At 40.1% G+C, this 25,523-nt stretch overlaps 1 protein-coding gene across 1 annotated transcript in view; it reads left to right on the top strand.

Annotated features, from left to right (window-relative positions):
* dst (dystonin) overlaps nt 1-25,523 on the top strand; it is a 121,406-nt gene that overhangs the window by 83,748 nt on the left and 12,135 nt on the right. The window contains exons 63-90 of the mRNA XM_088422007.1: nt 9,250-9,411; nt 9,590-9,760; nt 10,019-10,185; nt 11,008-11,167; nt 11,327-11,653; nt 11,836-11,920; nt 12,008-12,249; nt 12,860-13,066; nt 13,206-13,325; nt 13,397-13,504; nt 13,573-13,791; nt 13,880-14,083; nt 14,495-14,720; nt 15,611-15,837; nt 15,916-16,038; nt 16,120-16,221; nt 16,996-17,097; nt 17,194-17,367; nt 17,455-17,610; nt 17,774-17,971; nt 18,461-18,589; nt 18,999-19,160; nt 20,573-20,728; nt 20,866-21,072; nt 22,629-22,748; nt 23,491-23,660; nt 23,904-24,063; nt 25,167-25,490. Of these exons, the coding sequence (XP_088278133.1) occupies nt 9,250-9,411; nt 9,590-9,760; nt 10,019-10,185; nt 11,008-11,167; nt 11,327-11,653; nt 11,836-11,920; nt 12,008-12,249; nt 12,860-13,066; nt 13,206-13,325; nt 13,397-13,504; nt 13,573-13,791; nt 13,880-14,083; nt 14,495-14,720; nt 15,611-15,837; nt 15,916-16,038; nt 16,120-16,221; nt 16,996-17,097; nt 17,194-17,367; nt 17,455-17,610; nt 17,774-17,971; nt 18,461-18,589; nt 18,999-19,160; nt 20,573-20,728; nt 20,866-21,072; nt 22,629-22,748; nt 23,491-23,660; nt 23,904-24,063; nt 25,167-25,490 (4,908 nt within the window). The remainder of the gene's footprint in view (nt 1-9,249; nt 9,412-9,589; nt 9,761-10,018; nt 10,186-11,007; nt 11,168-11,326; nt 11,654-11,835; nt 11,921-12,007; nt 12,250-12,859; nt 13,067-13,205; nt 13,326-13,396; nt 13,505-13,572; nt 13,792-13,879; nt 14,084-14,494; nt 14,721-15,610; nt 15,838-15,915; nt 16,039-16,119; nt 16,222-16,995; nt 17,098-17,193; nt 17,368-17,454; nt 17,611-17,773; nt 17,972-18,460; nt 18,590-18,998; nt 19,161-20,572; nt 20,729-20,865; nt 21,073-22,628; nt 22,749-23,490; nt 23,661-23,903; nt 24,064-25,166; nt 25,491-25,523) is intronic.

Consider the following 25,523-nt stretch of genomic DNA (forward strand, 5'->3'; position numbering starts at 1 on the left):
CACTGGCCCCTTCATTAGGTTCATTTGCACAAAGCAATACGATTCAGTACTGTAGCTTTGGGTAATGATGTAAGTACTGTATATATCTTTCTTCTTTTCCTAGTGTGCAGTGGCAAAACACTGCCATACCACCTATTGTCTTTGAGGAACGAGTGAAGTTCAGATATGTCATAACTTGAATGAAAAAAGATAAAAACTTTTAAACTGTCATAACTGTTAACTTTTTTTGTCATTAATGTGAAAAATATTTACTATACTGTCATTTTTTAATGGACGGTAGTGAATCATTTCAAAGTACTGAGTCATTAAGTATTGTGCAGAAGTGTTAATTCTATTTTATTGTGGGGGTTTATTTAAACAAGTGTCCTCATATTAAATCTGATTTCGTTAAATTTCATTCAGGCCAATCAAAGTTTAATCATACCACTTTTGCAGATTCATAGTAGTTCTAAAATACACAGATAATTTCCACAGCACCCACAGTGGAGCACATGACCAGCAGGCTTCATTCAAACCCTCAATACAAAAGCAACAATCCTCTGGGGACCGAATGCTCATCAAATGCATCTGCTGTTAACAAAAGGACCATTGCTTTGGGCGGTAGGTAGACTTTGGGGCGCAGCCAGGTGGTTGCCAGCAGGGTGTCATTTGAGTCTTGGATGATAAATATGGACTTCTGTCCTTTGTATTAGTTGTCTTTGTTTTTAACTAAAACCAGCAGTAACAGTTTAAAGTTCTGTCTCACTGATAAAAGTAACTACCTGGAAAGAAAGAGAATACAGAAATGACGTGTTCTGAGAGACTGTCTTCTGGGAACACCCTTGATGTTTCAAGTCCATTTATTCAGGCCAACATCTGTGAGGTCAGATGTTACTTGTGTTGTGACCTGAGAGAGGGCTTAATGCAGTGATTTCCAAATTTCAAGCCAAGGCACACTTTTTTTCCCTTTGGAAAAATCTCGAGGCAAGACCGCCAGCCAAAAAATAAATAAACTCAGCTGATTTTGACAATATACTGTAAAGTCATTCTAATCAAAGTTTTATCGACGAGAATCCAAAAATCCTTCATTCTTCTCAGGGTTTCATATAAAACACCATGTTACATTTATTGTACATTTATTTACATTATTCATTATTTCATTCCGTATATTGTGTTTAAACATCATTAATGTTCATAAAACATTTTTTTAGAACCACTGCTCTTGAGGTTTCATCGAGATCCCACACAGGGCCCTTTATATTTAAAGAGTTTAATCTAGAACCATCTCTGTGAGTTCCAATGAGAATCCTTTTATATTTTGAACTTTTCACCGAAAAGGATCAGGGTGTTCCATTATGAGAACCCTTTTGTTATTTCAAGGATCGAGAACCTACACAGGGGCCTTTTTTCAAGGATTCCCCAAAACAGTAATCCTTCATTCTTCTCAGGGTTTCATATAAAACACCATGTTACATTTATTGTACATTTATTTACATTATTCATTATTTAATTCCGTATATTGTGTTTAAACATCATCAATGTTAATAAACATTCAAACAATTTTTAATGAAGATTTTTTTTTTTTTTTTTTTTTTATCTTCAAACAATTATGGATAAGGGGCAGCTCAGTGGATGAGTGGTTAGTACGTCCGTCTCACAGTTCAGAGCACCAACATAGAAAAGGAGCACAAAAGTAAAAGATAGATAGCATCACCAATTCATCTACAAACAGCGGTTAAAAACTCAACAATTTGAGCTGAACTTCTTAATTTCCATAGTGTAAATAAGGAACAGCAAAATCGCTACATCCCGAATGAGTCCTGAGAAAATTATACATATTTTTTCATTTTGATGGGCATCATGGGAAATAATCAACAAAACTAGTTTCACATTCATAATATTAGCTCAATGTGTTTTAGGTATTTTCTTTGTGTTGTCCTTTTAATAGGGCGATTAAGACAATGATTCAAGACATCTTACCAGAAAAGGCGAGATGTTTGGATAGTTACCAAACCCTTCTTGTAGAACTGTGGAACATGTCATTATTCATCCAAACTCACCTAGTGAGTGCACTTTAGTGTATGTCCTGTCCTGTCTTGATATTTGTCTGCATGGAATGTGGACATAATTTCGATTCCTTTGTATAGCACATGTGAAGAAATTGACAAATAAAAGTGACTTTGAAATTCTGTAACTCATGTCTACAAAAATTAACCAAAGTTAATTGACTAGTCAACTTCTCTATAAAGGTTCAGTTAATCATGCTTTAATTTACCTTGATTGTTTCTGATCTTCTGGAACTTCAATCATGCTTCTATTACAAATTCACATACGTAGGTGATCAGTGTGTGACCAGTCATCACCACTGATGTGTCGCACGTTTTATAGACCAGGGTGGACTACATTCCAGGGTGAAACCACCACTCATCTACAACAGGGTAACCAACAGGGCAGTCAACACCCAGGCCCCACACACACCAAACTCCAGCCCTCCTGCTGGTTGACTGGGATTTGATTCCAAACTCAAACATCCCTCCTCATTTTATCTTTAATGCCATCCCCACCCAAGCAAAAATAGGTCAAACTACCGTATTTTCCGCACCATAAGGCGCACCTAAAAGCCTTCATTTTTTTTTAAAAAGCTGATGGTGCACTTTATAATCAGGTGTAAAAAGATCAATATTGAGATTGGGATTCGTAGATGGTGAATGACCTGATTAAGTAAGCTTTACCTGGTTCTTTTGTGTGCTTACAGTTGAACAAGGTTGGACATTGAGTTATTATGCTACTGAGAGTTTAGAGTCATTATTTGAGTTATTGTTATTACTTTGAGTATTGAGTAAAGTTTTAAAATATGTCATTAATTGAGGGTGCGCCTTATAATCCGGTGCACTTTATATATTGAAAACGTTTTAAAATGTGTCATTAATTGCGGGTACGCCTTTAGTGCGGAAAATACGGTAATCAGTCTCCAAATAGAGAATAACATTTTGGCGGGTTTTTGATTTTGGACAAACAGATCATGTGTGTTGCTAACAAAACAGATGGAGAATACACTTTTCAGTTTTTGTAACTCTCCCAACTCACACTGGTTATTGCAATTGTTTTTCCTGAAGACTGAGGTCCACAACCCATTGTGGAGAACATTTATCCACTTAATGCAATGAAATGATGGAAGATAAATGTCATTCTTTAGCAGACCATGTACAATAAATTGGTAAGGCGATTCAAGTTACATCAGCATTAAAAATATTGAAACAAGGCTAAACTGGGATATTTGAGGGGGAGGATCTTTTAACACCCATGTTTTTAACAGTTTTCAAAGATTTTTTTTTTTTTCAACGAAAATGATTATTTGTCTAGAACTTTTTCAAAAATTACTTTTTCCAGCAACTAATGTTTCTGGGTGGAAATTCTGCCCTTCAGGAACCTTTTTAGAACCCTTACCTCTAGTTCAGACAAACATATGACATGCAACATGTCTTGATGTTTATGTACTATTTTCTTCTAGTGCTTGAGACAGACTGTGCTTGAGCCATATATGTCATGCAGATAGCACAGGCTGGGTAACACATTTGGAGATGAACACGCCTCTCCCAAAGGCTCCAGCAACTTGGGTTTATTTAACTTTGTTTTGTCATTCTTGTAATCACAGCCATAGATCTATGATGCTATCTTGAAGGTCTGTGTTTAATTCTTCTCCCACTCTGGATGTCGTCATTGTTATAAGCGAGGGACGAAATGGCTATTACCAAGGTTTTGACACAAATATTTTAAAAGCCTATAAATTCCTTTGGAGTTTTTAAAAAGAGGATTAGCCTACATTTAGTACTGTAATATGATAAACACTTGGGATCATCTCAGGTTTTAAATAGCTTGACAGTCAAACAATGTAAACAGCTGTTTTTCGGTGCAGTTGCACAGATGTGTCAGTGCAAAGATGTAGGTCAAAGGATTGTTTAGTTTCTTTCTTCTTTTTTGTGGGGGGCAGGGGGTGCGTAATGGTACAAAGGGGGTGCCACAGTGTCACAGCCAAACCTCCATTTGAGTTGTAGGGATTCTAATAAGGGTGGGGGTGGGGGGGGGGGGGGGGGGGGGGGGCTTGCTGGGTAGGAGGAGATGTTTTGAAGTTCTCTTTGTCCTGGAATCAGATGGGAATTAGTGGGAAAACCCCCTTTCATTCATTTGTATGAATGGATTGTCTAAAATGGCACATTGGATATTTTTCTGCAATAACTTTAATGCTTAAAAATATGATCTTATGTCATCATATTGAACTGTAGTCTGAATAAGGTTTGTGTTACTGACCTAAGTGAGAGAAGAATAAACAGAAAGACTGCTCTTGCCATTTTAGGTCAGGTTTTGAAAGAGATATGCCTGCCTTAAGCATGGAAAGATTGCCTGTGAAAGGTGCATATTGTATGGGCTGTATCTATATGTACTGTGTGGGATCACTAGAAGTTCAGGGATTCAAAACGCTGGGGGTTGTAGCGTCGGTGACTCGTGCTCTTCAGACATTACATCAGAGTCTGTTTTCATTCAAAAAGGAATTTCCATTCTTCTGACTCACTGTAACTAATCCATGTTGTTAGAGTTTACGGTAAAAAAAAAAAAAAACATGTACTCAGCGCCACTCAGAGATGACGCATTCAAGTTGAAGCATGGAATAATTTATAGAAATGGCCTGGTATCGGGCTGTTTCAAGAAATCAAAAGTCTTCTGAAATAACTGTTATGCTGTTCTTTCAAAACACCGTTGTAACATTATGACTTTGAAATGAACTAACATTTCAGAGTATTTAAGTGATGTCTTACTTTTTCCCCCCATCTATTAACATAAACAACAGTAAAATGAAACAAAGCCATATTAAACCTCATAGCAATGTAATATTAGAACTTCGCTGAAAGAAAACATTTCTACTAAAGCTGAAATTATAATTTTGATGTATGTAGACTGAAAAAGTGTCGAATCAGTGGGAATTGTTTGCCAAGCAAAACATAGCAAATGAATGCAAATACAGGTAAATTTTTGTTCAATATATATTACTAAAACGATTTCAATTCCTGTAAAACACCTAATAATGTGGGGAATTTGCATTTTAGCTTGGTTTTGTTCCTAATGGCCATTCTGGCTCTTCCTTTGCTTAGTTGGATGTTGATGGTCATGCGGGTGAAATTTTTATTTTGGAAGGGAACAAAGGGTCCTCTTTCATGGCGCTAACATTTTTTTCTAGCTGGAATAAAACAAAAACTTCAATTACTTATAGATATATAACCAAAGGCGAGAAACATTTTTCTTTTTTAATCCCAGCAGATCTCAGATGGTAGTTTATGTCTTTCTCTGTCTTCTCTCCTCATGCATGACAAGCAGGACAAAGAAGTTGCGCTTTTTTTTGCTCTTTTAACCCTTTTTCTGTGAATTCCTGTCATCATTTGCCTGATATCCTCCCACTGTCATCCTGCTCCCTGCCCAGGTCACCCCCCCACCCCCCAAAAAAAAAAAGACCCTGCTTGCATTTGGCATGGCAGCCGGTGTTAAGTTACCTGCGACCTGTGCCTCCCTCAGCATTCCAAAGTAATTAAACTTATCTGCAGGGTTCAACACAGACTTCCAGTAGAAGAAAAGACAGTAAAATAGAAAAAAAATGGAAACTGTCTAGTTGAAAACATTGTGATGAGAGGAATTTTCCCCCAGTCAATCTGAATTGGGGGGGAGGGGGGACATCTGAAAAGCCATTATGTCAGGATGTACAAAAATGACTAAGTAGTGAAGTCATAATGGCCATGCAGACATAAAGAGGAATCAGGGAGGGGGTTGGAGGTGGACAGTCGTTTCGACCAATCAGCATTAGTCGGTGTATTTCCCAAGCACAAATGGAGTTGTGGCAGATGTTGTGTGAATAATGAGCAGGGGCGGGGCATGGAAGCCTCTGTCAGGAGGGTGTCTGTCATTGCGAGCCGAGTGGTGAAGGAGAAAGGGCAGGCTGTTTTGTTTATCCTTCAAGTACCAGGACATTTTGGAATAGGGCACACTTTTTTTCTGCGCTCCTGTCAGGATTCATACGTGGACATTATCCTTTATACATTTGGAAGTTTCAGAATGAACGCCGCCAGAATCTCTAAGGAAAAGGATGCATGCTGAACCAGAAGAAATGGGATTAACTTTTGTCAATGGAATGGGGGAGAAGCCTTAATAGAGAGAATGAATGGATCCGCTATGAAACTTCAATACTAGAATATAATTTATTATTTATGTCCTTGCACTATAATTTAAGAGATGTTTTATTGTGTTAAATACACAAGAACTATTTATTATTTTATTTGTAATTTTAAAGCATAAAAACTAATTTGCCAACTAAGCAAGCGACACAGTAAGATCATCTAGTTTTTCTTTGTAGACAATAGCGTGTATGTTTTGGCATGGGGAAACCGCTGAGCCGACCAGATTGCCTCAGACAAAACCCGTCCTGCGTTGGGAAAGGGGAGGAGGAGGACCTAAACATTGATGACTGCTATGTGCCTCAGAGGTCCATTTATGACACGGTGCGGCTCAATGAGCAGATAGACTCAAGCTCCAAGGGGAGTCTCACTTCTCGCCACTTTGCAGGCACCTTACCCTACACCCACCGCACCCTTGACTTCAGCACCCTCTGTGGGAACGGAGTTCTTTCCACTTCCAGTTCATTTGAGCTCCGAACCCATAAACCCGCCACGTTGGACGAGCGGGCTGTCTTTGACGGACTCAAACTCAACGGGAATATTATCAGAGCGACAGATACGGTGCTGCCAAAGTCACGGCCCCAGAGTGGAGAGAAGCAACCTCAATATCGGCGGTCGTGGCGGACCTTTGCCCCTACAAATCTTGGTGAATATGCCAGCCGCAGTGGATTTTTGTCTTCTGGCAGTACAGAGAGACCAGGATTAATTGGCGGAAGACGAGGGCAGAGTGTGACTAGCTCTCTGACATCCGAGGAAGACTCGGGCCTGTACAGTCCTACAGTGGAGCGGGAGCGTCATGATCAACGGTGTCACAGGAGGCCCGGTCCCGGCACGAGGAGCCTATCTTCTTCAGAGGCCATGCACTTGTCTGGGGACTTGAAAAGGCTTCGGTCCCTGAGCTCAGGACAAGATGAGTTCCCCTTCACGCCAACTCACAATAACCATTCCCTTTACCAAAGTGGATGCCTGGTTCAAGAGCCACAACAGGTGCAGTCTGACATGATGAACTTGAAAGAAAAAGATACTCTTCATAAAGGCGATTACAAATATTCCATTGGGAGATCATCTATAGGGTCAGCCTTTCGGACTCTTAACGAAACCTCAGGGTGGCATTCTAAGACATTACCAGACTATGAAGAGTTATCCACTGCTGAGCTTGTAGAAGGTGTGTCATCGCAGGAAGACCGTGAGCTGGTCAGCATGCTGGTGACGCAGCCAGAGACTTACAGAAACTCTGTAACGCTACCCATTGATAGCCGCCAGCAAACCAAACCCTGCACTGTGCAACAAGTGGCGCCCCAGTATAATATGGAAGAGCTTGAAGAATTCCTGCAGTCTGTGGAGGACTGCCTGCCCAAAGATTTACACGCATTCCAACATGCAGGAGAGATTGAGGCGTTACTGAATGCCATCTGTTCAGAAGTGGACTCAAAAACTTATTCCACCCCACAGGTGCCCAAAAATAGCTTCTTCATTCATTCTAAGATCATCATCATCAGCTAGTCAACAGCATGTCATGATATGATGATATGGATCTTGATGGAACGAGTTGCTGTTGGCTCTGTGCCGTACATATCTGATTACATGATGGCTGAATTAAGTTTTCCCTGGAAGTCTGTCTGTCTGTGTGATTATAAGCAGCTGCCGCTCACTTTAAGCTTGGCTCCACTGGTAGAACAGAGGTTTAAGAGTTGTTTGTTTGAGTTGGATTCTTAACACTAAACCTGGCAATGTCGGGTAAATTGTGCATGAGGATCTGGAAGAACTCACTATCGTGAGAATTTTTGTGGTCATAATCAAGCTAATATTATTTGACGAGTAGTTTTTTTTTTTTTTTTTTACTGGTGTAAAATAACTGGTGAGTGTGGGCTTTGCAAGCTTGAAAAATTATGAAATATAATTCTTACATGTTACCACATGGGTGGCACGATTGGCAGAGTAGTTAGCACGTCTGCCTCACGGGGCTGTTTTTGTGTTTTTTTTTCGAGTTATGGCTTTGTTTGTTCTCTCTGTGCCTGCGTGTGTTTTCTTCCGGCACATTTTGAAAAAAGAAAAACATGTGCATGGTAGGTGCACTTTGAATTGTCCTTAGGTGGGTCGGCGGAATGGATGTTTGTCTCTGTGTGTCCTGTGTTTGGCTGGCAAATGTTTCAGGGTGCACCCCACTAACGACCCAAGGACAGCTGGGATAGACTCCAGCATGCCTGCGACCCATCTGAGGATGAGTGGTCAAGATGGATGGATGGAAGGATGGACGGAATAGGGCAGGTCGGCGGGCGGACGGACGCTATCACATAGAAATCAAGCCATTTTTCCAAACAGAAAACTGAACTTTGACAGGTTCTGCAGTACAGCACCAAAATTTTTTTGACCTTGCCAAAGAGGTTATTTTGTAATTTTGTAATCTTTTTGATTAAATTACACAGAAGAGATCTATGCAATTGTCTGGTACATGTATTTCGTTAATGGAGGCTAATGGAGGAAATGACAATATTCAGGTACATGCATGTAGTTACTATCTTAAATGCATCTTTATTAACAACATTGATTAATAATGATGAGAGCAAATTGTTCCACCAGGTTGTATGTAAAATGTTGGCATAATCGCAGTTCTTTTACATATTGGGTTTTTTTTTTTTTTTTGCTACTCAGGGTTATGAAAGTACAGTATAATGTAGCTGGGTTTGTCCCTGATAGAGCAATACATGGAATTGAAATTGAGGTTATTTAATTGCAACATTATACCAGTCAAATGTGGCTTTTGGGGTTCCTGCTACCATGAATATTGAGACTTTTTTGTTTGTTCATTACATTGATGAAATCCATTGTTTGCCTTTTGATTGTAGGCTGCTACTCAGGGTTATGAAAGTACAGTATAATGTAGCTGGGTTTGTCCCTGATAGAGCGATACATGGAATTGAAATTGAGGTTATTTAATTGCAGCATTATACCAGTCAAATGTGGCTTTTGGGGTTCCTGCTACCATAAATATTGAGACTTTTTTGTTTGTTCATTACATTGATGAAATCCCTTGTTTTCCTTTTGATTGTAGGCTTTCCAAAAGGAAGACATCGATCCATTGCAGATACAACTCCAGGACATCAATTCTCTCAGTCAGGGGCTGATCCAGAATGCAGCCAGAGGCACCAACACAAAGCAGCTCGAGGAAGACCTGGAGAAGGTTAACACAAAGTGGAACACTCTTAATAAAAAGGTATGTGACTGGCACTATGGAACACGGGTGTGCAGGTGCTATATGTGTATGTGATTGGCAAGAATTACAATAAAACATTTTAAATGAGGGGTAATATTGCTTATGTGGTGCTATCCAGGGGACAATTTGAAACTGTCTTTGTCATAGTTGACATCTATTTTTACCTTGTCATCCATAGCTTGCTGAGCGCTCAGCCCAGCTGCATGAAGCCCTGCTGCATTGTGGAAGGTTCCATGATGCTTTGGACTCTCTGCTCAGTTGGTTGACTGACACAGAAGAGCTTATGGCCCATCAGAAGCCACCTTCTTCAGAGTTCAAAGTGGTCAAGGCCCAGATACAAGAGCAGAAAGTCAGTGTTCATTATTTTTACTCAGTGATACTTGCAGCACATAAAACAACATTGTGTTCTGGACAATTACTGCTTTACAATTCATCTTATTTAAATGACGTTCATTGTTAAACTTGATTGTGCTTTGTAAAGCTTTTAAGGATGTAATTGAGACACTATACATGCTTGTGATGGATTGTTTTCCTTCATGAAAAAAGCACTGCGCTCAGAGCATTTTAATGATGCCCAATAAGTCTTCTCCTTTGTTCGCTTTGGCAGCTCTTACAGAGGCTTTTGGATGACCGTAAGCCCACAGTGGAGCTAATAAAAAATGAAGGGGGGAAGGTTGCAGAACTGGCAGAGTCTGTTGATAAGGAAAAGGTTGCAAAAGAGATACAATCCCTTGGGCAGAGGTGGGACACTCTGCTCAAGAAAGCTGACAACAGGTTGGTGTTTGTGTGTGTGTGTGTGTGTGAGTGTGTGTGTGCGCGTGTGTGTGTGTGTGTGTTGCGTCAATACACTGCAAGAGTATTTTCCCTAAGTGGAAAAGTTACCAACTTTAAGATTGCCTGTTAGACTGGGATGAAATGTACGCCTCTCCTAATACTGAAACCTGCTGAGCAATGTTATTATTCAAGGACTGTTGATAACTTGATCAAAGGGTCCACATCAGCATGTCTAGTTAACATAATAAATTGAATGAACATAACAAATTGTTGAGATGCTTAGTTAATTTCAATACATTTAATAAAATAAAAAAAAGTAAATGAAAAAAAAAAGATGTTTGTAAAAAATTTATTTTGATTTCATAAATTAAAATCAGTCTGCTTTTATAGAGAGTGGAATAAAGGAAATAATATTTCCTATCTGGAGACTGAAGTTGAGGTTGTGGACAATTTCTCTAAACAAATAATAGATTATCAAAAATAATTTAACTATCGATTGTCGATAAATCAATTAATTGTTGAACCTCAAGACACAATGTGACTACTAGTCTTTTTATTAAGCTAGACAAAAAAAATAAATGTAACAAAATGTGCTATGGCCCATTGTACTTATAAGTGTCAAAAAAGTGGATGTACACATATTAATGAGTTCCAATACATGAGCTTTTCAGTTTTTATTACTTAAATATGTTCCTTAGATCTTGTGTTTTGTATTTAAGAATATCTCCTATTAATTTGTTTAGCCTAATTAGATCAATGAGTGGACAAATTAATCATCGGTATAATACTGTACAGTATATAACTACCTATTTTTTCTGTCAGGCATAAGCAATTGCAGAGCATTTTGGTGGTCACGCAGCAGTTCTACGAGACCCTGGAGCCTCTGAGCGATTGGCTCGCTGTCACAGAGAAGCGCCTCTGCAACTCAGAACCAGTCGGCACAGAAACGTCAAAGCTGGAAGAGCAAATCGCCAATCATAAGGTATTTTACCATGCCCCCACCTTTTAAGTTTTGTCATCCATTGAGTTTTTATGTTTTTCGCATTTCATTTTTCTTCTATTTCCATTCAATTTCAGTTGGTTTTCTGTTTGTCTTTTCCATTGGTTGGTGTTACGTTGTTTCTCATCACCCGGCATTCAGGACATAGAAGAAGAGATTATGAATCACAGTAAAGACCTGTTTCACGCTGTCAGTCTGGGTCAGACGCTCAAAGCTGTGAGCTCTGTCGAAGACAAGGACTTTGTTCAGTCCAAGCTGGACGCCACGCAGGCTGCTTACATCGAGCTGCAGGAGCGCTGCAGGAGGAAAGACGAGTTGCTGCAGCAGGCCCTGGCTAACGCCCAGCTCTTTGGAGAGGACGAGGTGGCGCTTATGAACTGGCTCAGCGAGGCACACGCACGCTTGAGTGAAGTGTCTGTGGACGACTACCTAGTAGACACACTTGAAAAGCAGATGGCGGAGCAACTGGTACACACTCCATTTCGGGCCCAGAATCCTTTCATTTTTTTAATTTTTTTTTTTTCATCATCAATCATTTTTTCTGTTAATTATGTGTCTGTGTTTTTTTTTGGGGGGGGGGGGGGGGGATTATGTTTTTACTATAAGGATGTTATTTTTGCCGCTGTTTGAAGTTGTAATTTTTCTTTTAGGCTCTACAAAGTGATATTGAATTGAGAAAAAAGAACGTTGACCAAGCCCTCTTCAATGGGATGGAACTGTTGAAGCAAACTACAGGTATATTCCCCCTTACTAAACAGTTGTCGGTTAGTAAGGCTCAGACTCGTTCAAAGTTATGCACTATACATGCTTCTCTTATTGCAGGTGATGAGGTTGTTGTTATACAAGGCAAATTGGATGGAATAAAAACAAAGTATGCTGAGATCACGTCCATGAGTGAAAATGTTTTGAACACACTGGAGCGTGTTTTGAGTCTCTCCACAAAGCTGCACCATACACATGAGGATCTGAGCTCCTGGCTTGTTAAGACAGAGGCTCAAGTCAGTTCTTATGTAGATCAAGAGCCAATCGGTGAGCAGCTCACTCAAGCCCAAAACATTCAAAAGGTAAGATGGTGTCCTAAAAAATTAACTAATCCGAAAATCAATGAAGATGACGATGCAGCGGTGCATATCATTTAGTTCAGTATATGTATATCCAGACACTGTTTGGGATGTATAGCTGGGGGAAGCATTCAGCTGCACACTTTCTACACGTTTTCTTCATCATTCTTCCATCATCCTTAAATCAAGTTATTCAACTATGGGAGAACATAAGATGTCTATAAACAGTTGCTAATGTGTATTCACGCTGTGTGTGCACTTGTACCCTATGTCCGAGCTGTACCATAAATCATGTATTCTTTGCATGGAGCTGAGGGATGGGCTTGGTAAAGTTGACTGAGTTTGAAATATTTTTTGAGGTCGCTCTTTTATGGTGCAGTTTTTAAAATAACATTTCAATCGCCTGTCATGGAAAACGCCCTCGCTTTGCAGAATTACAGTAAATTTCTATTCTCCAAGGCAGACATAAAATTGTGTGCAGTAGCAATCTTGTACATAATTGTTTATCCTGATATTTACAGTAAAATGACAGCAACTGTACCAAGTTTATGGTACGCAGAGTAAAGATGACACAACAGTGTTTTTATTCATACATATGAAACTTGTGTTTAAGACCTTGTTAAAGGAGACGAAGGACAAAAAAACTGTAGTGGACAAGTTGAATGAATTGAGTACTTCCCTACTGGATCTCATTCCCTGGCACACCCGAGAATGTCTTGACAAGCTTGTGACGGAGGACAATGAGCGCTACAGAGCTGTCTGTGACAGCATCACTCAGCAGGTCGACCGGATCAACGCTGACATTCTCAAAGCACAGCAGGTGAGCCAGACTGAATGGATTTTGTTTTCCCCTCATGTGGCTATTTTTCCCACTGTTTTGTCCTACTTTAGCTGTGTTCCAATTTTCTAAAGTCTGTTTTTCTGAACCCCCTGTCCCCACCGCGCCTCGCACCCAAAAGTTTGAAGAAGCAGCAGATTCTGAACTCGCATGGCTTACGGGTGCTGAGAATAAGCTACTGTCAATGGGAGCCATCAAATTGGGGCAAGACCAAACTGCAGCCCAGCTACAAGCACATAAGGTCAGTCGTTCAGCGTCTGTTTGAGCGTGTGCTTTTTTCAACATTCACCCATACTCAGCTGTGTTTTGCAGGTCTTCTCTATGGATGTCATTAGGCACAAAGACTCTGTGGATGCTATAGTGAAAACAGGGAAAGACATCATGAGCAGCAAAAAGACAGAGGAAAAGGAACTATTGAAGGTTGAAAACAGTCTCAAATATTTATCTACTGTCTTCTACAGACATTACAATATCTTGTCTGATGTCAGGCCAAGACCCAAACTCTCGTGGAGAAGTACGGTGTGGTGAGTCATCTGAACTCAGAGCGTTGTATGCAACTGGAAAGAGCCCAGTCTCTTGCAAGCCAGTTTTGGGAAACCTATGAGGAGTTGTCACCATGGCTTCAGGAAACCCTGAAGACCTTCAAACTGTTGCCCCCGCTCGCCATCGAGTACGACATTCTCAGGCAGCAACAAGAGGAACTCAGGGTAAGAAGACACAAGAGGTACAGTTGGCGCTTTCTTTCAAGACCTCTTCAGGTTGTTTAAAAAATGTGTCAAAATATGTCCTCTAAAGCAAATGCGAGAGCTGATTGCCGAGCACAAACCACATATAGACAAGATGAACAAGACGGGACCTCAGTTACTGGAACTGAGCCCAGAGGAAGGGCTACCCCTCAGAGAGAAGTACACAACATCAGAGCAGCTTTACACCAAACTGAAGAATGATGTCAAACAAAGAGCTGCCCAACTGGATGAAGCCATCTCCAAATCCACTCAGGTGAGTAGGCATTTTTATTTTCTGCTCATGAATTTCAATATTATATCTCATGAAAATATAATAGTACTGTAGTACGTATAAAATTCAATTCCTTTTATTGAAAAAAAGGAAAATCCAGTTTGCCAAGCATAACCATTTGAGAAAAGATTTTTCAGGGAGCAGCATGTCTATACATGGTAACAACAAAATTCAGATATTTCTTATAATTCTTTATTCCAATTAATTCTGTTGTAAAAGTTCAGACTTTTTTTTACTAATAGAATTATTAATTCTCACACACATTTTCTCCATAATCTCTGTATTTTTTCTTTGGTTAGTCTCCAGCTCAAGATTTAGGTAGTACACAGTAGAATGATTGTTATTGTAGATGCAATTGTGACTGAAATGGCCTCTTCTATCGTTCCACGCTAGTTCCATGATAGAATCGACCCCATGCTGGAATCCTTGGAGCGAATTGCTGAGCGTCTGCGTCAGCCTCCCTCTATTTCAGTGGAGGTGGACAAAATCAAGGAGCAGATAACAGAGAATAAATGTGTCAGCATGGACTTGGAGAAACTGCAGCCTTCCTACGAGACCCTGAAGCAGCGAGGCGAAGAGATGATTGCACGGTCAGAAGACAGAGAATTGTCGGCCAAAGGTATCAGTGTGTACACATGGATTTCATTTCACATACTTTCATATATATATATATATATATATATATATATATATATATATATATATATATATATATATATATATATATATATACACAGTGGACCCCCAGTCTACGACGTCCCTGCCTTATGTTTTTTTCAATTTACGATGTGGACCGCAACATTTTTTTGTCCTCTCTTTACGCCGTTTCTTTCGCCTTGCGACACATCCAACAAAGCGGTTAATATGCGTGCATGACCGCCATGTTGAATGTGTCCGCGCTCAAACGTCGATACACGGGTCACTGCTTACGTCACTACAATACTGGTCTGCTATTGGTTGGCGTCACGGTCAAAATGGTCGCATGCTAAAGACTGGATCTCGTCTGTGTGCTTAAAATAACTTATTTATTGTGCATTTTACTGCTTAATTCAAACTTGAATGGGTTATCCACGGGTCCCAAGAGTGCTAGTGATGTTAAAGAGAGAAGTAAGAAGATGATTTGTATGGAAACTAATCTGGAGATAAACAAGAAATACGAAAAAGGCTAAACTAACCTAGCCTAGGCTAGGCTCCTCTCACTGTGAAATATGGCCATAAGTCACTCAAAAGGTAAATAAATCCTTTATATTTTTTATTTATGATGTTATTTAATTGTATGCATGTATATTATAGATACGTAGCACCTACTATACTTTTTTGATACCAATTTTTAATATGTATATACAATTTTGATGTTTTTACCTGGGGTTTTAAACACATTAGCTATTTAACATAGGTTTGGATTGCCCGTCATAGGGAGAGTTTGCCTTACGAGCCCAACCGCGGAATGAATTAATCTCATAAACCAGAAGGTCAGAATACCACTAAAATCAATACTTCTTCCACAAGCTGTACAAGACAAACTGGACCACATGGTGTTCCTATGGACCGATATTCAAGTCTTGCTGGAGGAGCGTGAGGCTAAACTGTTGGATGTGATGGACCTTGCTGAGAGGTTCTGGTGTGACCACTGTGCTCTGATCGCCACCATCAAAGACAGCCAGGACCTGCTGAGGGAGCTGGAGGAGCCCGGAGTGGATCCTTCAGTTGTTAAAGAGCAGCAGGAATTTGTTGAGGTGTGTACCAAAAGAGCTGTTGCATAAACAAGTGTAAGCGAGTGTTACAAGTTTTTACATGATCATTTTATCTCGCAGGGTTTTAAAGAGGAGATTGATGGGCTTCAAGAGGAGCTGGATTCAGTTAGAAACCAGGGTTCTGAGCTCATGACAGCCTGTGGAGAACCTGACAAACCTGTGATAAAGAAAAGTATTGATGAGGTGTCAAACAACTTTTTCAGTAAATAATTCTATTGTTCAAGTTTTGCTTTCACATTGACTAATGTGATGTTCCTCCACCAGGTTAACTCGGCATGGGAAAACCTAAACAAGACTTGGAAAGAGCGAGTTGAGAGGCTGGAAGAGGCCATGCAAGGTGCGGTGCAGTTCCAGGATGGCCTGCAGGTACTTTGATCACTGTTTATTCATTGTGGCACCAATAACTGAAAGACACATTTGTATTTCATCTGGATTAAATGTATTTACATTTGTGAATTGGTTTTATTTATTTATTACATTTTAGACAAAAGCGTTAGGGTTTTTTAAAAACTCATTGGCAAATTGATTGCTATGTTTTTTTCCTCTTGTGGTAATTTTATCCTCTTGCATTTCATAGTTCATGTAATGCTTCAAAATATTGCCATTTGGATCCATTCTGTTTATCTTTAACTAAGCATTTTTAATAGGAGGAGATTAAAGATTGATGTAAATATCAAACATATTAAGATGTGGTCTTGATATGTTTTTGTGCAGTAGTGATAATAAGAATGCTTTTAACACACACATTGTCCCAGACTGTTTTCAAGGTTTTTAGTTTAAAGCAACCCTACACAGAGAGGAATGCCATCCACCACAGTCAGATGTAGTGATACAACTCTTTTATGAGCATCCAATTAATCGAAACACCACCCACGCCGCTTTGCTGTATTTGAATCAAACTGCGACCCACATGAATTGTTCCTCCACACAGCTGCTTTGATTTGAGGAATCGTAAAGAATCTTTTACAGTCCTTTTAAATGATATAAGACTTGTATTTTTTTTCATTCTATTTTTATAATATTACCCATTCCCATGTGGATTTAGTTTGGCACCGACTGGGGTAAAGTCACTTTTATATGCAGAAGGAGAACTGTGGATACTTTCTCTTCCCGTAAAGTGTCACTTTGACTTGCACGCAGGGTATGTTCGACTGGGTGGATATCCTGGAGAGCAAACTGGACTCGATGTCACCCGTAGGCACAGATCTCGAAACGGTCAAGCAGCAGATTGTTGAGCTTAAGGTACAGTATAGCCCTGAATGTGCAATACATACATATTGAGTAACAAAAAGCGAACATGTGTAATTTGCCAATACAACTTGTTAATACATCCGTAAGGAGTTCAAAGTCGAGGCGTACCAGTTGCAAATCGAGATGGAGCGCCTGAACCACCAAGCGGGTCTACTGCTCAAGAAGGTAACGGAGGAGTCCGATCGCTGCGCCATAAAGGAACCGATGTACGAGCTCAAGATGCTGTGGGAAAACCTTGATGAGAAGATCATCAATCGACAGGTGTCCAAAAATAAAAGAATGTTTGATATCTTAGTGACGATTTCGCTCACTGTACCACTAAAATTTGTTTTTCTGTCCTTGATACAGCACAAACTTGAAGGGGGCCTTTTGGCACTGGGACAGTTCCAGCATGCACTGGACGAGCTGCTGGCCTGGATGAACCACACTGAGGAACTGCTCAATGAGCAGAGGAAGGCAGGAGGAGACCCCAAAGCCATCGAGATTGAGCTGGCCAAGCATCATGTAAATGTTCTCACGTTTTATCTCTTTTTGAGCATGTATACAGTAAATCCCTTTATTAGAAAACAGACAACTAGGCTCCCTACCTTTTATGAAATATTCATATTTGCACTGTTTGAGAGATTTATTTATCTTTGCTGAAGTGATCTCCTCACTATCTCATCAGGTCCTCCAAATCGACGTATTGGCTCACAAGTCGACAGTCGAGACAGTGAATAAAGCAGGGAATGACCTAGTGCAATCCAGTGCCGGAGAAGAAGCGGCTTGCCTGAGGAGCAAACTGGAGAACCTTGACCTCCGCTGGAAAGCCATTCTGGAAAAGACGGAGCAGAGGAAGCAGCAGTTGGAAAGTGCGCTGCTTCAGGTATATACTGGAAAGACATACCAACATATATTTATGTGACATTTCTTTACACTGACCATAGAGTTCCTGTCATATTAAGACATTTGGTATTAAAATCAGATGTGTGAACTTTTTGGGGGGGGGATTAATACTGTAAGAAGAAAAATAACAATAAATGTTTCCAAACTATGTTAATGCACCTTTATGTCGAAAGTCAAACATCTCCTAACTGATAATCGCTGATTCATCTTGAGCCAACAATATACTTTGGTCTTTAATTATGTGCTTAAAAACTTGCTATCATTTTGTTTGTTTTCATAATACCATTCATGTGAGTGGTTTGCTATCAGTCTATCGAAGATTTTTCAATGCTAAGATATGTGCAACAGAATGTCTGTCAAACAAAATGAATGAAACCTAGAAATGATGAGAACCTCTCCCCTCAGAGCTTCCGCACAATGAGCCTGTGTGTGACATCTTTTGTCTGAGTCAGGTCGTATTGTGTTGTAGGCCCAGGGTTTCCATGGTGAGGTGGAAGATATGCTGCAATGGCTGAAAGACACAGAACGTCAGCTGTTGGCATCAAAGGCTGTGGGAGGCTTACCAGACACAGCTCGCGAGCAGCTTAATGCCCATCTGGTACGTGTTTAACAATGCGAGAGTGCGTATGCAGATGGCCCGTCCGCGAGGAGACGGGCGCTCTACTCTGTGTTTAGCTGAAGTGTGAAAATTAAATGACACTGTTGGTTTCCCACTGCAGAAAATGACCAAAAGACTTTGTGATTTTTTTAGACCGATTCAGCATTATCTGTCTGCAGGAATGCTTTCTTTTCCTATTTCCTCCATTTATGGTACTTGGACTGCACTTTTTCTCTCAAGGAGCAGCACATTTTTGGAGTCAACTTCAAGTGATTAGTCACTAAAATACAAACGTGATAGTGTTTAAATATTTGTGGGAACATGATGACTCTTGGCAGTTTTCATGTTACACTGCTGACTGTGAATATGGAACTCTCCTAAATGACTGTTGCGTCATGTCATCGCACAGGAGTTGTGCTCTGCCTTGGAGGTGAAGGAGGAGCTGTACCAAGAGCTGATGACCAAAGGTCAACAGCTGCTTGCTATAACGCCCGAGGGCAACACGGAGCAGGACCTCGCCAACCTGAAGGACAAATGGGAAGCAGCACAGGCCAAAGTTGCTGAAAGGAAGGTAAGGTTCCCTTGCGTTCTTGTTGTTTTTACTTGCAGAGGAGTTTTCCAGATCATGACCAATGTACAGTCAGCTTAGAAAAAAATCTGATAACTCTATTTATTGTGAACTGCAATACTAATAAGTATAAAGGATGATCCAAACTAGAATATATGAAGCGTTCACCATTGGCATTGGGGGATTCAAGTAAAAACATATTATTCACAATATTATATTCCTCGCATCCCTACTATTTCAGTGCTTCTCATATATTTTTTTTCAAGTGTCCCCGGGAAAGAAAAAAACCTTTTGCACCACCCCATTCCCCGCGCTGACTCTAGATAAGGTTATTATTTATAAAAGTTGTAAAAGTACCTGTATACTTAAAACTGTATCCTTATTAACATTAACATAAAAAGCAATCTTAACCAACTTTCAATATCTTATCAATTTTTACAGCGTTTATACAGGTTACAGGTTTGTCGAAAATGGAAAAAATAAACAAGTGTGATTATAATTATTGTTGCATTCATGAAATATGAATCAAGCAGCATTTCACTCCTTTTTATCAATCTTAAGGGGCAGCCATTTTGCCACTTGCTGTTGGCTTTAAATGACATCAGAGTTGCGTAGGGTTCAGGTAATGACCAATGGCAGTTAGGCTTGCAAACGTCGCATGACCAAATTAAGAAACAGTTGAGCTATGATTGATTATTACTGAAGCCCTTAGCAACTGTGATGTCATTTTCAGACTACACCAACTGGCAAAATGGCTGCCCCCTGAGATAGAAAAAAAGATGGATTTTTCTCCTTAATTCGTGTTGCGTAGTTGCAATATTATTCAGAATGCTGAGTTTTGACCCGATTTCCTCTTAAAAGCGAAAAAGATGTTCCTAATTGTTTTGCCTCAATAAATAAACACCATCCTTTGAAAAAGCCCAAGTGACTCTCTCGCTACATATATGGTCTGGCCTCTCACTGAACAGTTGGCTTCGACTTTACTTTGGTCCCGTTCCCAGAATCACTGTGCCTTCTCCTGCCAAACAAAGTGTTCCAATAATAGAATAAAGAACTGACGACTCCGAGTCCACTTTTAGCGCTCCTACTGACAAATGAGGCAGAGGCTGCATGAACATCAGCTTGCTAACATCGTTCAGATGGCCGTGTGACATGAGCATGTGGCCCAACGGATGTTTCCCCCTCATTTGATTAAAAATCCATTAGCCGGAATCTGCTTCACCATCGGCCTTTACAGCGAAATGAACTTCATCATTCAGTTAGGGATCATATTTGCCATGAGGGTCTTTATGTTCCAGCAACAGTGAGCTGAGTGTTTTATTACTGAAAATGGATTTGTTCGACTGCATATCTATCTATATTTAATGAAGATATCGTTTGAAAGAATGGAGTATAACTGTGTTTTCTGTCCACAGATGAAACTGGAGGAAGCCTTGACACTAGCCACAGATTTCCACAACTCACTCCAGGATTTCATCAACTGGCTGACCCAAGCTGAGCAGACGCTCAACATGGTGTCGCCCGCCTCTCTCATTTTGGAGACAATCCTGTTTCAGATTGACGAGCATAAGGTAAAGCTTGCACAGAGAAAACTCAAATTCCAGTGCAAGTCCATATTTTTTGTTCATTTGCACATTTAATCATTTCTTGCACAGATTGTTTGCCATAAGTATAACCTAATATTGTCTGTCACCTGTGTTCTTTGCAGATGTTTGTGACAGAGGTCAACTCTCACAGAGATAACATCATCGAGTTAGACAAGACAGGCACACATCTGAAGTACTTCAGCCAGAAGCAAGATGTGGTTCTGATCAAGAACCTACTCCTCAGTGTGCAAGGTCGCTGGGAGAAGTTGGTACAGCGATCTGTGGAACGAGGTCGCGTTTTGGATGACGCCAGGAAAAGAGCCAAACAGGTATTCACAGGCATGAAAGCATTTTTCACCGAGCTGCCATTTGCTGGAAAAATGCACGCATTCAGTTTCTCTTTTTGAAACATTCTAAGGCTTGGATGGGCAACTTGCAGGGGTGTGCCGGTCATCGGGAATTATGGTAAAATGTATAGCTTTTTACAAACACCTTTTGGGATGGTGACAGTTGCCCTTCCATCAATTAGTCTTTGGCTCATGGCAGCCAGCACCAAAAAGTTACAGTTTGAATTTTTGATCTCACATGACCATGGCAATTTTCCCCTCATTTCCCATGGGTAATGTGGGTTAATGTTCATCTGCATTTGAAAAAAATTCTGAGTTTGCAAAAGATTTTTTGTAATGTGCAAGTCCTGAAAAAATTGTGTGTGAAGGCGAAAACGCCGAAGGGAGAGGCGTTGAATGGTGGAACGATGTGGAATGTTTGAAAGGCTTGAATGATTGAAGTTTTCTGAATATTACAACGTTGGAACAGTTTGAATAGGACAAATAATGTAGAAGATACAAGGGAAAAACTGAAAACATTGGAATTGTAGGAAAGTTTTGAATTGTGGGAAGAGGAAAATAGAATTGAGAGTAATGGCAAAGACGGAAGGTTACATAGTTTTGGTGAGTACAGTGGGAATGGATGAGGAATTACGGGTAATAATAAAATAGTTATGAATAATTGGAATGTGTGAATATTAGTAATGATGAAAAGTGGAGGAAGGAATGAATTGAATGATGTATATGGGAAATGGAGAAGCTTCAAAAGTGTAACGTTAAATATGCCATGGGGAATGAATTATGAATTATTTTGGGTGAAAAATATGGAATTATGGGAAAATCTTAATATTTATGAAATATTAGAATGATGGGAATGATCCATGAGGTGAAATGCAATAATTAAATATTGTGAATGTGAAATGGAAATGCTCAAAATGTGAAATGTTAAATCTCCCATTGGGAATCCTCCCATTGAAAATGAATTGTGAAATATCAAAGGGTCAAAAATATGGAATTATGGGAGGAAATATTGGAAGGAATGAATTACTGGAATGATGGGAATGATCCCTAAGGCAAGATAAATGAGCTAAATATTGAAAATATGACATTTGAAAGCTGTAAATATGAAATGCAAAATCACCCAATGTTAAGTCAATGGGATTTTTGGCATGGAAAACAGGGAATTTGTAATGAGAAAAATGGAAGCAGTCATCCCCCAATTAGTTGGAATAATATTCCAATCAATTGGAATGGTTTTAATCGGATCAACTGGGAATGAGTTGAAACGCTCCAAAAAACAGGCGTCAAAAATAAGAGGAATAACTTTCACCTTCACACAATTAATTGATGGGTCACTCAGTGACATTTCTGTCTAACATATATGTAGTCTTGTGGCATTCCAACATAGTTCTAAAACTTATAGGGGGATTGCTAATTACTTACTATCTGTGGCAGGCCTCATCCCTATCTTATTATTTTATTTGTTATGAACTAAACAAAACGCTCCCGGAATTAGTAAATGCTGAACATTGAACTACATTCCTCTTGCTTATCCTCAGTTCCATGAAAACTGGAGTAAGCTTATGGAGTGGTTGGATGAATCTGAAAAGGCGCTCGACTCTGAGGTGGAAATCGCCAATGAACCAGACAAAATCAAGAAGCAACTCTCGCAGCATAAGGTGAGTTATGACAGCGAGTATAGCATTTGCACAAGTATTTGAAGCATTTGCAAACACATCATGAAAGCCTTGACCTTGGAATACAGTACGTATTAACCTCCTTAAATGAACAGTATTATGTAGTATGTAGACAAGAGAGTATATTTAGACATCTGAACAATGACACAGATGTTAAACAGACCACATGTATGTGCTTTCACTCAGAGAGAATGAGAGTTGGGAACATTCTCAGGAAACCTATTCCGATGAATAACGGTATAGTGCATACATTAGTCACGCTTCTGATTCTATCACAGGCTACATAATCCCCTCTCTGCAGTGGTGCAGGGGCAGATTGTGTTAATCCTGTCATAATACTGGGATAGGGCAAATGTATTTGGGGTGGCTGTGCTTTGGGATACTTCTAATCTCTTTGGAGCTGTGGCTCTTGAGTTTTGACCCATTTTTGGTTTCCCCTACAAAGTGCCGCGGTCCTGATCAGAATACGTACACACACAGATTACGATACTATCTGAGATGCATTCAGTGGGGAGATTAAGAAGGCCTGTGTAAAAACTGTGCCAAATAAATCAGGTGAGGGACTCTCTGTGGCAAGCCCTGATGGGACAATCCCAGTCACCACAGCAACTGTATCCCAATGTGTGCAAACACATACTGTGTAGTTAGTTTCCATGGTACTAGGTACATTTGTAATGCAATTCCTGCATTATATATGTATTTTTTTTTTTTTTTTTTTAAACAGGAGTTCCAGAAGGCTTTGGGCAGTAAGCACTCGGTGTATGACACCACCTCACGAACTGGACGAGCCCTTAAGGACAAGACCTCACTTCAGGATGATAACCAGAAATTGGATGACATGCTAAGCGAACTGCGGGACAAATGGGACACTGTTTGTGGAAAATCTATTGAGAGGTAAAGTAAAACTCAGGTCAGGTTTCATTTAAAAAAGGATTTAAATTTGTTCCTCCTTAGCTTGTAAAAATTGCATAATTCTGCTTTCTTAAGCTTTTCTATGGTATTGCATGAAAAGATGCCTGATAAAATAAAAGTTAGTGATTTACATCCCTTGTTTTTTATGTTATTTCACTTTCTGGGTAAGGGTCAGATTGCTTTCATAGCTTGATCCATTGTTGATCATATGTGCATGTTTTGCAGGCAAAACAAGCTGGAGGAGGCACTGCTGTTTTCCGGCCAGTTTAAAGACGCTTTACAGGCTCTCATCGACTGGCTGTACAAAGTGGAGCCGCAGATGGCTGAAGACCAGCCAGTTCATGGAGACATTGACCTGATTATGAATCTGATAGACAACCACAAGGTTACAAACTTCTCTCTTATCTGCAATCTCGAAAACAAACTCACATTTCAGAGCTACTGTCTCACAATAGAAAACAAATGACACTCCAAAGATGTAGGAGAATAGGTGAATAAACAAGCTCACTATTGTTTTGCCATTCTATTGAGGTTGAAGCGGTGTGACGCCCCTCGTCGGCCATGCCGTGTGAGAAATACACACCCTTGTGTGCTGGTTGCACTATGTCATGAACAAAAGCAGCACAAACAAATGGCTCTTTGTTACACTGACTCGGAATTAAAGACAAAGTTGAATGTATGCCAAAAACACAGTATATTACAGAAAAACAAACAAAAGTGTTACAAAAAAATAGATTGAAAGTCTTAATAAACACCTATTTGGCCCAAAACTACCAACATTATCCCCATACCTTCAAAAATGATTCTCAAAGCAGTAATGTTGTAGTTCTCGGCATGGATTTTGGACGCAGGTCTCAAGGCCAATTTTTGTAGTTCTTGTCTTGGAATCAAAGGCTTTTTTACTCGGTCTTGTTTTAGTCTTGAACAGTGAGGGTTACAGTGTTACAATGACTTGCATGAATTGTTTTCATGAACACTTACTGTAGCCCTACTTTTCTACTGTATGTTTAATGTATGCCCTTATGATAGTACTTGGGGTGCTCAGGAATTTTTTTAAGTGCTACTTTGTGTAAATAGTTTGAGAATGCCTGTGACAGCAATACTATGGTTGACACCTGGGGGTGGATTGCTCATCTCCCAACTGGAGGGTTGTTTTGGATCTCTGACCCTTATGACCATGTATGTCCAAGTTCATCCTAGAGCAAGAGACTGAATCCTCAATTGCTCCTTATGCTGTGTCATCTCTAGGTGAATAAGTAGTCATTTGTAAAGCACCTTCAGTGCCTTTTAAGGTGGCAAAGCGCTATATAAATGAAGTACTACTTGCGTAAAGAGATTATATTATTGGAAATATCATAGATTGAGATTTTTAACACCTCTCCGTGTCTCAGTACTGCAAAATCCAACCATGATGATGAAGCTATGTTTTGGCATTTGAGCTCATGTCCATGTTTCCATGTTTGGCCCCTCACTCGTAATGTGCTGCAGGTTTTTCAGAAGGAGCTAGGAAAGAGGACGGTCAGCGTCCAGGCCCTCAAACGCTCGGCCAGAGAACTTATCGACAGCAGTCACGATGACTCCTCCTGGGTCAAAGTACAGATGCAGGAGCTGAGCACTCGCTGGGAGACCGTGTGCAACCTCTCGGTGTCCAAGCAGGCTCGTCTGGAGCAGGCCCTGTGCCAGGCTGAGGAGTTTCACTCCACAGTTCACATCCTGCTGGAGTGGCTTGCTGAGGCCGAGCAGAGTTTACGTTTCCATGGCAGCCTGCCTGATGATGAAGAGGCTCTTCGTGCACTCATTGATCAACACAAGGCAAGCTATACTGTGCTGACTTTTACATGTGTT

Source organism: Hippichthys cyanospilos, chromosome 8, assembly GCF_059441005.1.
Source record: "Hippichthys cyanospilos isolate Australia breed blue-spotted pipefish chromosome 8, RoL_Hcya_1.0, whole genome shotgun sequence".
NCBI lineage: Eukaryota > Metazoa > Chordata > Actinopteri > Syngnathiformes > Syngnathidae > Hippichthys > Hippichthys cyanospilos.